This window comes from Neofelis nebulosa, chromosome 2 (genome assembly GCF_028018385.1).
Source record: "Neofelis nebulosa isolate mNeoNeb1 chromosome 2, mNeoNeb1.pri, whole genome shotgun sequence".
Classification (NCBI taxonomy): Eukaryota; Metazoa; Chordata; class Mammalia; order Carnivora; family Felidae; genus Neofelis; species Neofelis nebulosa.
In genome coordinates, this window is record NC_080783.1 from 96,212,810 (window position 1) to 96,225,218 (window position 12,409).

The window sequence follows — 12,409 nt, forward strand, 5'->3', positions numbered from 1 at the left end:
ATCCCCCATGTGAATTACTGATGTTCACACCTTACTGGATTTTAAAAAGAGAGGCTTATAGTTTTGTGAGAAATACAGCATGTATGTCATCACATTTTACGTCCGATGCAAGACTCACTGGGTACCGTACAAGGATCCCTCTATGTTTTAGCTGCCCACTTCAACACACATACACGGAGAGACTGTCGTGTGCTTATTCAAAGCATCGTCAACTACTAACCATGCTGCCTCATGAAACACTCACCTATGCTAACTTCAAGTTAATAATAACTGCTCTTTACTGCTGAACAAGAGAGAAATCAAGAGATATACATATATATTTAAAAAAAAAAAAAAGAGGAGGCTGTAATCAGGTGTCATCCTTAATCCTGATTCTATCAAGGCTCCTAGGTGGCGTTGTACATAAGAAACCTGAGTCCATAATCCTAGGCAATGATGATAAAGTGAGGACGTGGAGGGGACAGAGAAGGGGAGGGGGAGGTGGTCATAAGTGAGTCCCACACAGAACAGTTACTTCAGAGTGAAAGCTGACCTTACCAAAAAGACAGCTTCCTCTGTCAACACTCAGTTTTCTGTATATTAATTATAACAAGGATGACTAGTGTTTGAAATGGCACTTGTTTTCAAGTGTGGGACACTGGAGAACATACTTATACAACAGTACCATTAACTCTGGATCTAGAACTGAATATGCATCTGAGAGGTTAAGGATGTCTGATTCCCTCAGAGCTATTTTATAGGGAGGGGGAAGGAAAGTAAAGAAAAAGTAGGTTAAAAAAAAATCTCAGAAACCTCACCCCAGGAAGTTTTAGGGAACTGAATTTAGTCTCCTCGTCCACTTCCTTTGCCAAAAGCTTAGATGACCATCTACACGAGTGAGGGCTCGATTCCGCCAAAAGTCACCCCACATATATTTCCTCTCAAAAGATAAAGGGTCTCCAGTGATTGCATTTTGTGTGTAGGACAAGGCAGTGTTTCTCTCAGAACACCTGATAGGAACATGCAGCCCCCGTTATCAGATGGCCCCTGCAAAGCACCCACGTGTGCATGCCACTGGCCCAGCTGTTCCTCGCCATCTGGGAACGGACTCCATCTCTGTGCTCAGCCTGGAGACGAAACTCCTGCCAGCACTTCCATCAGCTGGCCTGGCTTCAGGAGCTAATAGCAGTAAATCGGACAGAAATCAGCCATGGTGAAATATAATCTCCCATTAAAAATGACCTCACCGGTCATTCTCAGCTTGGCAAATATTCATTAAGGGCCACTTTACATTGGCATTATAAAAAAAGTGATTTAATTTCTATAACTGAGTCACTCCAGCCCCAGGGTTCACGGGAACAGGAAGCTCTCTGCCCACCAAAAGGAGCCGGGGACAACAGTGGGTAACATACACAACTCACTCACAGACCCTGAGGGATATATACCGGGCACCTTGAAAAGAATGGTGTGTATTTTGTTTTTTAACTTGGGAAGCTAGAAATACAATCATTGTACCAGAAATTTTTACAGTTGCAAAGGACTTCTGAAGCCCTATCAGCAAATTGCTGATGTTTCCTGATGCGTTTTACAGAGGTTTACAGAGATGAAGTGTTTTATTCATCCAGTGATTAAGGAAAACTCATTAAGCATCTCCCATATGCAAGGTATGCTACATGTTCAAGCCAGGCCTCTATCTTCTAGTCAAGATTATTACCACCACACTGTTCCCAGCTACTAAAAGGCCCACCACTACCATCACCACCACCTTCACGTTCTGCACAGGGAATCTCAAAAGTCAATAATGAAGACTGAAATGACAAATTCTTACTCCTTGCTACACCTCCAAGGACCTTATGGACTTGCTAAACACCGAGAGCCTCAGGACTGCCCACACACCAATGCTGTGGGCGTCATGCAAGTCAACGAGAAAATCATATTCAATGTACAGCTTCTCCAGGTACTTTTCAAGAATGGAACCAATATGGAAAAAGAAGGCAGTTGTGAGGACCATGAAAACACAGTAACAGCCAAATAATCCTAGAGTATTTATGCTGCCCTTTGTCATGCCCTCTTGCAATATTGTTGTGGTTTTTTTCAGGGTTATCTGCCAAACAAATTTTTAAGTCAGCATTAATAACGTTTTCCATGTTGTTGGTGAAACATAATTAAGAAGAGGACCTTAGCATAAGATTTCCAGTGTGAGAGGCCAAGTCTAAAAGAATGTCACACACACACACACACACACACACACACACACACACACACACACACACCACCCCTCCATTCTGATAACACTCCAGGCACTTTCTATTGATAAAAACATGTCAGATTCCTAGGAATATCCAGGCAAAAAAAGGGTGGTTATCACACACCTAGGAGCACATATGTGTAGTGGGCAGAAAATCTGCCACTGACAAGAAAAAGAAAGTTTACCATCATTAGTCATCAGGGAAACGCAAATCAAAACCACAGTGGGATAGCATGTCAGCCAGTAAAAGAGCTATAATTAAAGACTCAGATAGTAACAAGTGTTGGCAAGGATGTGCAGAAATCAGAATACTCAAACACTGCTGGTGGTAATCTCAAATGGTGCAGCTATTCGGGAAAACAGTCTAGAAGTTCCTTAAAAAGCTAAAAATAAGAGTTACCATCTGATCCAGCAATTCTGCTCATAGGTACACACCCAAGAGAAATGAAAATGCTCTGTCCACACAAAAACTTATACACAAATGTTCACAGTAGCATTATTAAGAGCCAAAAGTGGCAACAAACCCAAATGGTCATCAAGTGATAAATGGATAGACAAAATGTGTCATAGCCATGTGACTATTATTCAGTCATAAAAAAGAATGACATATTGGTTCATGTGACAACATGGATGAACCTTAAAAACATTAAGCTGAGTCTAAGAAGGCAGCCACAAAAGACAAGTAATTTCATACATATGAAATGTCTAGAATAGGGAGATCTATAGAGAGAGAAGTAAACTGGTGGTGGCTTAGAACTGGGGGAAGTAGAGGTTGGGAGGGGGTAGTGAAAATTCACAGTACAGGATCTCTTTCGGGGGTGACAAACATGTTCTAAAATTGTGGTGATGTGGTAGCACAACTCTGAATATACTGAAAGCCACTGAAATGTATACTTTAAATGGATGAATTGTATGGTACGCAAATTATCTCAATAAAGCTGTTATAAGAAATCATAAAAAAAACAAAAATCTGCCACTGGTTCTTTCAACAAAGACTGCACCTACATGAGCATCTGTAATGCTTTTAGCACCCTCCTAAGAAGTGTGTCTGCAGGAATACAAAGCCATCTTCACCTCGAGGGAGTCTAGAATGTAACTAAAACTCACAAAACAGAAAGGGTAGTTAACATACTGTGCAATACAGAATATGGTCTGGCAACACAGACCACAGATGTGCAGGCAAGAAGAGGAAGAAGCTGAGTGCAGTGGCCTAGACTTCTCAGGCCCCCTGCCCTTCTCTCAGTTCTCATCTCCCTTCATGCCACCGTTTAGCTGAACAGCTGGCCATCCAGTTAGGGCCTCTCTTGTAGCTCAGTGGGACTTTGTTCAGGTCAAAGAGATGGGATGGGAGAGGAAATTGTCAGCAACCTCCAACTTCAGGACAATCTGTGTGGCTGAATCTATAGTTCTGGCCCACTTCCTGTGGGCTGGAAGATGGACACGCAACGGCCCGGCAACATGGGGGTCAGGAGTCCTCAAGGGCCGGTGCGGAGCAGCACCGTCAGGCCTGGACTGCTTGTTACTGGGTTATCACGTGAAACAGAAACCACCCCGTCTCATTTTAACACTCATTTTTAGGTCTTGGTGTTACAGGAGCTTAATTTGTATGTGCGGTCATCAGCAAACAAGTGAGGTTTCTGTTGAGCTTTAAAGTACAAGTTGGAATATTCAGGAGGGAATGTGAGAGCTGAGCATACAGACGAACAGCAATAGCAAAGGCCAACATGGACAGAACGCCGACTACGCCCTCCTAGAATTCATTCCCGTGCATTATCTCACATCCTCCTCCCAGGAAGCCCAAGCAATAAATGCATGTAATCCCCATTTCATAGAAGACACTGAGGCCCAGAGAGATTAAGTAACTTGGCCAAGATCACAGAATCAATCAGCCCTTCTTAACCCTCTCTGCACATTAAAATCACTTGGGGAGCTTTTCATAAGATACCCCACCCTCCCAAGGTTCTGATTTAAATAGTCTGGGGAATGCTTCAGCCACTATCCCTTTTTATGCTCCCCTCACCTCAGATGATTCTAATGGGCAGCCACCATTAGGAACCAGTCGACTAAATGGTAAAATAAGGCAGGGAAACTCAAGAAGAGGAAAGGCCAGAAATGGAAAACAGATTTTTATCTCACATTCCAACTCCCAGAGTGTTCTACCAAAAAAGCAAGTCCATCCCCAGTGGATAAGCATTACCAATCAATCATCAATGTCTGAGAGGGTGGGGAGGGTGAAGGGGGACCAAGTTGGCTAAAGCAGAGGACGCAGGACGAGAAATAAGGTTGGAAAGGGCAAGCTTTTGTAGCACGTCACGCTACAAAATCGTGAATTCCAGCTTAGAACACAATTCGCGTCTGCAGGAAACAGGAGGATGGCTGCACACACTTGCAAAGTTGGGTAGAATGGTGTGGGGCAGTAATTCAGAGTCAGTCTCTGAGTAGAAAAGCAACATGCTGAAAAATACGAAATTAAAAAAAAAAGTTTTAAGGGGGCATCAGCCATAGTTTAAGAATAAAATTTTGACCACAGCACGCTAAAAGATACTAGTGTATGAAGTCTTCAGGAAGAGTTTATACCTAAAGTGAGTTGTCATCAAGGAGTCAAAATGTGTCTTTTGCTGGTCAGGAAACTCAAGATATTCTCCAACACAGGGTCTATAAAGACGGTAGTCAAGGTTCAACCCCTCCTTTTCATTGATAGCAGTTTCTAATGCCTTTCTTAAATTGCCCTTGAAAATGTCATTTTCACTTAATTAAACTCTCACTAGTGCCTACTTTGTAAGTAAGTAGTAAATCCTTTGCAAATTTTCACAGGTATTTTTAAGAGGACAAGACATCAGCCTCTCAAGTTATAAAGCCATAAAAACCTGTGCTCTCTAATCTTCAAATGGTAGATTAATCCTCTCAAAAAATGCCATCATGGCCACCATGTTGGATATCTTCTCACTAGGAAGCAACTTGTTCCTGGAGGAGGCATGATAAAACATCCTAAGACAGAGCAGCACTCCTGTATGCTGTTTTTTCAAGTACTTGACCACACTCCAGCCTCAGCCATGGAAATGGTAGAAAAGGTGAGCAAAGAATTTGTACTGTAAAGGGCAGGGCTGGAAGGGTCATCTAAGAGACCTCAGCAGGGAGTATCTCTCTACAACTGACCAGCTGGACAACCTAGGCAAGTTAGTGAACCATCATGAGTCTACATTTCCTCATGCAATAAATAAAGTCAGCAAAACCTTCTACATCTGAGTTACCACTTCCGTGCCAGGTACTATGCCTGGTGTTCATTCTACTGCTTCACGTCACCCTCAGGACAACCTTCAAAGTCAAATGTGGAATGCCGAGGGAGATAAGACCATGTGGAAGAGAGACTGCCTCCAACACACAGAAACGTCCCCACACCAGCTCTCATTCACTCAATTCATCTATTTGCTCAATACCCTTGTCCTACTGCCTGCATACACTTTATGTCTGTGTTGCCCATCTCTGATTCATTTTATGTCACAATGTTTGGGAGAGTGTGAGATACAGGCAGTGATTAAAATGCTGTGGATTTATGGAAGGAAAAAAAGTTCAAGTCTTTTGAAATAAATAGCACAACAGCATGTACTATATATTCTAATAGCTCTGGGATTAGAAAATAAAACTGAGTTTGCAATATGATTTGGATAATCAGAGTTCTCTTTATGCATAAATCTACATGTATTCATTTCTATGCAAATGCCATATTCTGTAAGTTTATACTTAATTTCTGCTATCATTTCTTCTGCAACAAAATGTTCTTTAGCATTTAATAGTATTTCTTTAGTAATAATATAAGGGACATAAAATATTCCACATGGGTACTATACACACACACACACACATGCACACGCACACACACACACACACAGTTACAATAAATGAGCACAGCAGTCATTAAATTGGGAGAATACATGAAAAGCAAAAGAAAGAAAAAGGAAAACAACAAAAGAAAAAATTATACTGATGTCATATTTCCAGGAAATAAAGTTTCAGTAGGTAATATTTTTCAAAATAACATACCATACTGACAGATTTGGGTGCATCCCCAGTCGTCAATTTATGTTTAAGAAAATATGCTGGAAAGTAGGTGACAGTCATTAAAAATTCAACATTATGCTTGCAAAACTACATCAAATACTCAGGTTGGGGACCCAAAGTGATTTTTACACCTATTTTTTTCCAATAAGCCAGGTAGCACACAGCCCTTGCTTATTGAAAAAAAAAATAACTTAACTTGCCCTTTTCACATGAAGTTTACTGGTAAAGAAAGCATAATGCCCTGGTTGGAACAGCAGCATGCCCCTGGAGCGTGGAGTGTATGCCCCTTTGTTCATCTCCTCCAAATACAAGTGATTCCATTTTTCATCTAAAACAGGTGACTTAAGCAAAGCTCACATGTTTCTGACTGTTGTCTCAAATTGCCAAAGGTGCTTGGAGTTTGGGTTTTCTTAGGAAACTAGAGAAATGTTTACACTGTGTGTGCGTGTGTGTGTGTGTGTGTGTGCACGCGCGCACGTGTGTGTTTATTTCTTTGTTGAAATTTAAGAAGGAAGGGAAGAAATACAGAGTTAGTAACTGTGGGAGATGGGCTAGGCTATTTTAATTGTACCAACTGTCAAAAATAGGTGTGTTCTTTCCACATTACACAATGACCCTTTTTTGAATTGCCTGTCACAAGCCTTTATGGCAGCTGCTATAAAGGACAGAGATTCTAATTGGACACCCAAGACATCTACAGGCAACAAGGAAGTATTTTGATTATTCTTTACATAGGCGATCAAGATAAATTTTTATTTTCACTCTCTCATAGGAACTGAGGTTTTCATTTTGTTTTGGTTGCTTGGTTATAGCTTCCCTTCTCCCTTTTTAGCATGGAAAAATAAGTTATAAGTTAATTTAGAATTAAGATGACACCCTGATAGTAAGTTTGGGCTACTGGAAAAAGAAACTGAAAATCAAAAAAAGAAGCTAACGTCCCAGAATACTGAGGATGTAAGTTTGAAGAAAGGCTAAGAGCTGCTTAATTTTTAGGTCTCATTTGACTTATCCAGAGTTGCATGAAATCTGCTAGGCCATTGGCATGAAACCTACACACTATGCCTGTTAGAAAGGTGCTTGGCTAGGTAGGTCTCTTAAAAATGAGGCTGTCTTACAACTTAATTCCTTTTACCTCTCCTAGCCCTTAGTAGGTTTTTCTTCCTGTGGAAAGAAATCATGCCTGGTATTTAGACCATGTAAATTTGGACAGGGATACTCAGCTTATCAAGTTATAAGAGTAATGTGCATATTCTTAAATACTATGTTACCCTGAAATCCTATTCATTTACTCAATAGAAAAGGCTAGTAAATGAAACTCAAAGGTTTTCAAATGCCTGGGAATTTGTTTCAGGAAGTGGTCTATCCTTAGACTGGAATTTTCATTTTTAATTCAGTCAGTTCTTGGAGGGTTCTCATCTTCTAGTGGGGGGATTATTACTTGAAGATCTCCTTCAGAAGACCCGTCTCACCATGCCAGTATCCAAAACAAACTGCACTCACTCACTTACTCCCTAGCCAAGGTGTCCAGGGCAGAGGGAGGGGCACACTCTCCTTGCCAACCTAGAAATGGTGGTTATTGTATCAAAAGCAAAAAAGACCTGACATACATACCAAGGAGCAGGAGAACTTCAGAGCAGTGATAGGAAAACAACTCAAACTGTTTGCTGGCCGTGGCAGACTGCTAAACTGCCCTACTAGGGCAGTAACTAGGTAATCAATTTAATTTGGGATTTTTTTTATAAAACAAAGCTGAGAAATTATATACTGGAAATTGTACAGAAGCTTACCCTGGCATAATCTTCCCACAGGTAATACTTACAATAAGACATTGAAGAGTAAGGAAAAGGGGTAGACAGAAGGAATTTGATCCTTAAAAGAAGTGAACTGCACTGCCCTGGATAAGATCCACATTTATATCACTTTGCCCCTGAGGGGGACCTCTCAGTCTGGGTGGTGAGAGATGACTAGGAGGTAAGTAAAAGGCTACAGTCTTAGGATTATGTTTGGGCAGTCAGGGTAGCCAGAAATTGAGATAGGATATTCCCAAAAAGAGGGAACCAAAGAAGGGGAGCCCTAAAATCCACACATAAACTACCCTGAAATCTTTGAATTGCCCCATAAGAGACCATTTGTAGGAGAGACTCCATGGAAAGATCTAAAGGTATTCAAAGGCTGAGCTGCTATTTACTGAAGGGGAGTCTGAATTTGAATCCTCACAATACAGAGAGGTTTGATTAACATTTCAGGCCTTCCACTGGAACCCCAGAAAGTCCTTGCATCAGCTCCAGGACTTAATACTTCCTAAGACTAGGAAAAAAACTGAAACAGGCATACCCAACCAACTATAAAATCAAGTCTTGGTAAGTTCAAGGTAGTAAGTCAGTAATTTAACTGCCTGCTAGAACAAAAATCAACATTCTTCTGAGGACAGTAACAGAATACAGACACACTACGATGTATCATTATTACGTCCAATATATAATAAAGAATTAGTATACAGTCAGAGACAGGAAAAAGTGAACCAAAGTCAAGAAAAGCAGTAAACAAAAATATATTCCAAGATGATGTAAGTGTGGCAGTTGACAAAGAAACTAAAGCAGCTATTATAAATATGACTAAAGACAAAGAAAGGAACACTTAAAAAAAATAGACTGACAAAAATAGAACTGACAAGTTCATCACCTAAAATGAAAAATTCACAAAACGGAATTAACAACAGTTTGGAGATGCAAAAGAAAGGATCAATCAACTGGAAACAAATGGAAATTATTCAATCTGAAAGACAGAAGACAATAAAAACTAAGGAGAAAACACTTGTAGAAAAGAGACAAAATGGGGAAGAAAAATACTTAAAAAAATAATGGTTGAACACTTTCCAAATGTGGTGAACAACATTAACTTTAGATCCAATATCTCAATGGAACACAAGCAACATAAAGACAAAAACAATGACATTTCTCAGCACCACACTGCTAAAAGCCAAAAATAAAATGGTGAAAGCAGCAGAGAAAAATAAGACACATTACATAAAAGGGTACAGAGATAGAAATGTGACCTGACTTCTCATCAGAAAAAGATGGAGGCTAGAAAATAAAGAAACAGTATTTCTGAAGTGCTGAAAGAAAACTACCATCACCCTAGAATTTTCTACCAGCATTCTTTATCTCTGCCCTTGAAAAATGCTGGCCCCGCAACAGCCATTTTCAGGTAAGTAAATGATGAGAGAATTCACCCCAGCAAACCTGCATGGCAAGCAAGAAAGAAAAAAGTTCTCTGTGCTGAAAGGAAAATAGCATCAAATGGAAATTAGAATCATAGAAAGGAATGAAAAGCATCATAAATGCTACTACCAGGGGAAATATCAAAGACTATGGTTTTTTCCTTCCCTTAATTTCTTTATCAGTTGACCGTCTAATATGAAAGTCATAATAGGGTATAGTGAGGTTTAAAACATTTGTAGATGTAGGGGCGCCTAGGGGTCTCAGTCGGTTAAGCGTCCGACTTCAGCTCAGGTCATGATCTTGCTGTCCTTGAGTTCGGCCTGGGTCGTCTGGCTCTGTGCTGACAGCTCAGAGCCTGGAGCCTGCTTCCGATTATGTGTCTCCCTCTCTCTCTGCCCCTCCCCCACTCACGCTCTGTCTCTCTGCCTCTGAAAAACGAATAAACCTTAAAAAAAAAAATTAAAAACATCTGTAGATGTAAAATATTTAACAATAGAACCAAGGGTGCAGGAATAATGGAACTAAACACAAAGTTAATAAATATTAACCCTAGGCCGACTGTGCTAAGTTGAAAAGGTATATCAAAATCTCTAGAACAGGGGACAGCAAACTACAGCTTAGAGGCCAAATCTGGTCCATGGTTCACGGTCCACTGTTTGTTTTTTGTGGATTTTTTTTGGTAAATAAACTTTAATGAAATACAACCACACCATTCATTTACACATTGTCTATGGCTGCTTCTGCACTACAATGGCAGGGTCAAACACCTGTAACAGAGATCATCGGTCCACGAAGCTAAAATATTTATTATTATCTCATGTTTTAAGAAAAAGTTTGTCAACCCTTTTCCTACACAGTCCTTTTGTCAGTGTGACTATTTACAGATTTTTTTTTTTTTTTTGGTATCTAGGAGCTAGAGCAGTGATGATTTACTTCCACCCAAATCTCTTTCATTTCAAGGCAAAGGGCCCCAGTTTCTATAAACTTCCACACCCCAAGGTGAGAGGCAAAAAATAAAAACAAAAGGTATTACTATTGTCATCATGGACTCCAGTTTAGTCTTCTGGGTTCCAGCAGGTTCTTACTTTACTCTAGTTAACATATATCCTCACTTCTTGGCTGCCTAGCCTGCATTTCAAGCTCCAGGGTCAGACACAAAGACTTAGAGAAACTGTTAAACCAGCTCCCACTACTCTGTAAGGTCAAAGCCCTTCAACAAATTCCTTAACATACACACTTGTGTGGGCATGTACCTGCACACACACACCCACACACATCCGCTCCTAGTGTTCTACGTTTCTATTTAATCCCGACTGCGAGACAAATTAGCAAAGCCAAAATTGGTTCCTTGAAACGATGAATAAGATGTATAACCCTTAGCAAAAGTGATCACAAAAAAGAGAAAACACACATGAGCAATATAAGCAATTAAAAAAAGGATGTTACTACCAGTCATGCAGACGTTAAAAGAATAAGAGAAAATTATTAACAACTTACAGGAATACAGTCAGTCTACTACTTAGAAGAAATGATGAGCTTGTGTATTTCTGGCAGCATTATTCCTATTAGTCCAAAACTGGAAATGACTCACAGGTACATTATCAGGAAAATAGATAAATCAATTATGCTATATTCATAAAGCAGAAAACTACTCTGTAATTTTTTTTAAAAAAACCCTACTGATATAGGCAGCACCATGGATGATTTCTAAAAAAATATTTTGTTGAAAGAAGCCAGACACAACAAAATGTTTATACTGTATGATTCATTTTTATGAAGCCCAAGAACAGATACAATTAATCTATGGTGATAGAAATCAGAAAAATGACTGCCTATGGGGGATGGAGACTGAATGGAAGGAGGCAGGAGAGAACATTTTGGGGTGATGAATATGTTCTGTATCTTGCCCTGCAGGGCTGGTTTTGTGGATGTACACATTTATCAAAACTCATCAAATGGTGCCACTTAAGATCTGTGCCTTGCATTCTATGTAATTTTGCTCTGACATAAAAATTAAGCTAAGTTGCTTTAAAAATGTATGCTTTCTCTGTGATTGAGGAGTACATATGAAGGAACACTATTTTCCTTTGCTAATCTCCACTAACCTTTGCCAAGCACCTTCAGAAGGCAAGGTTTATTCTCCAATAAACTCATACAGGTCTTAAAGCATCTCAAATAATTGTACTTTCCAGGGCCTCCAATATCACCTGTTTTACTGTGGAGTGACTGTGCTAGGGGCTCCCTTAGTTTACACTGGTTAAAAAAGCACAGAGAGAGCTGACATTTAATCTTTGTTCTGGAAATTATAATCTCAGGGCCAAGTACAATCTGTTGGTAATGTGTTTTTCTCGATTACTGACTGCATCTAGGTGCCCCTTATTTGGAGTGGACTAGTTAATGGAGTATTTACAGTGCTCAGCCTGAAGCTCAAGAGGGGTTTAAGTAATGGCCTTTGCTCTAAAATGTAGCCACGTGTGTGCACAAAGAGTCAGCAGTCCTGAAACATAATCATCCGAAAGACACTTACAGAGGAAAGCCTGTGATTTCACTCCTCCCTGTCTGTAGCCTTTGACAGAAATCACTTGAATTCAGTTTACAACATGCAACCTGATTTCTCAGCCTGTGATATGTGGCTTGCTTCCTCTCAAACTAAGTGCCTAAACAAGTACTGAAAAGGGAAAAAGAGTCTAAGTGAGGGAAACAGGAGTAATTAGGAATTTTTCATTTTTCAGCAATCATACAGTAATTAACTGAAGGGTCAGAGAACAGTTGCTCCTGCAAAAGTTACAGTGAACAACCAATACTGGGAGGAATTAATCTCACTTTACTTCCATTCTGTTCACTAGAACATAGACCTTAATTTAATCATAACTTCTGCCACCTACTAGCAGATCAAAAGGCA

At 40.0% G+C, this 12,409-nt stretch overlaps 1 protein-coding gene across 6 annotated transcripts in view; it reads right to left on the reverse strand.

Annotated features, from left to right (window-relative positions):
* Positions 1 to 12,409, reverse strand: part of MGAT5 (alpha-1,6-mannosylglycoprotein 6-beta-N-acetylglucosaminyltransferase) — a 337,157-nt gene that overhangs the window by 146,308 nt on the left and 178,440 nt on the right. For 5 of the 6 annotated variants that reach the window (XM_058694949.1, XM_058694940.1, XM_058694923.1 and 2 more), the window contains one exon: positions 1,042 to 1,158. The exons of the other annotated variant lie outside the window; for it this stretch is intronic. In XM_058694949.1, coding sequence (XP_058550932.1) covers positions 1,042 to 1,158 — 117 coding nt within the window. The remainder of the gene's footprint in view (positions 1 to 1,041; positions 1,159 to 12,409) is intronic. 6 annotated transcript variants of the gene reach the window in all.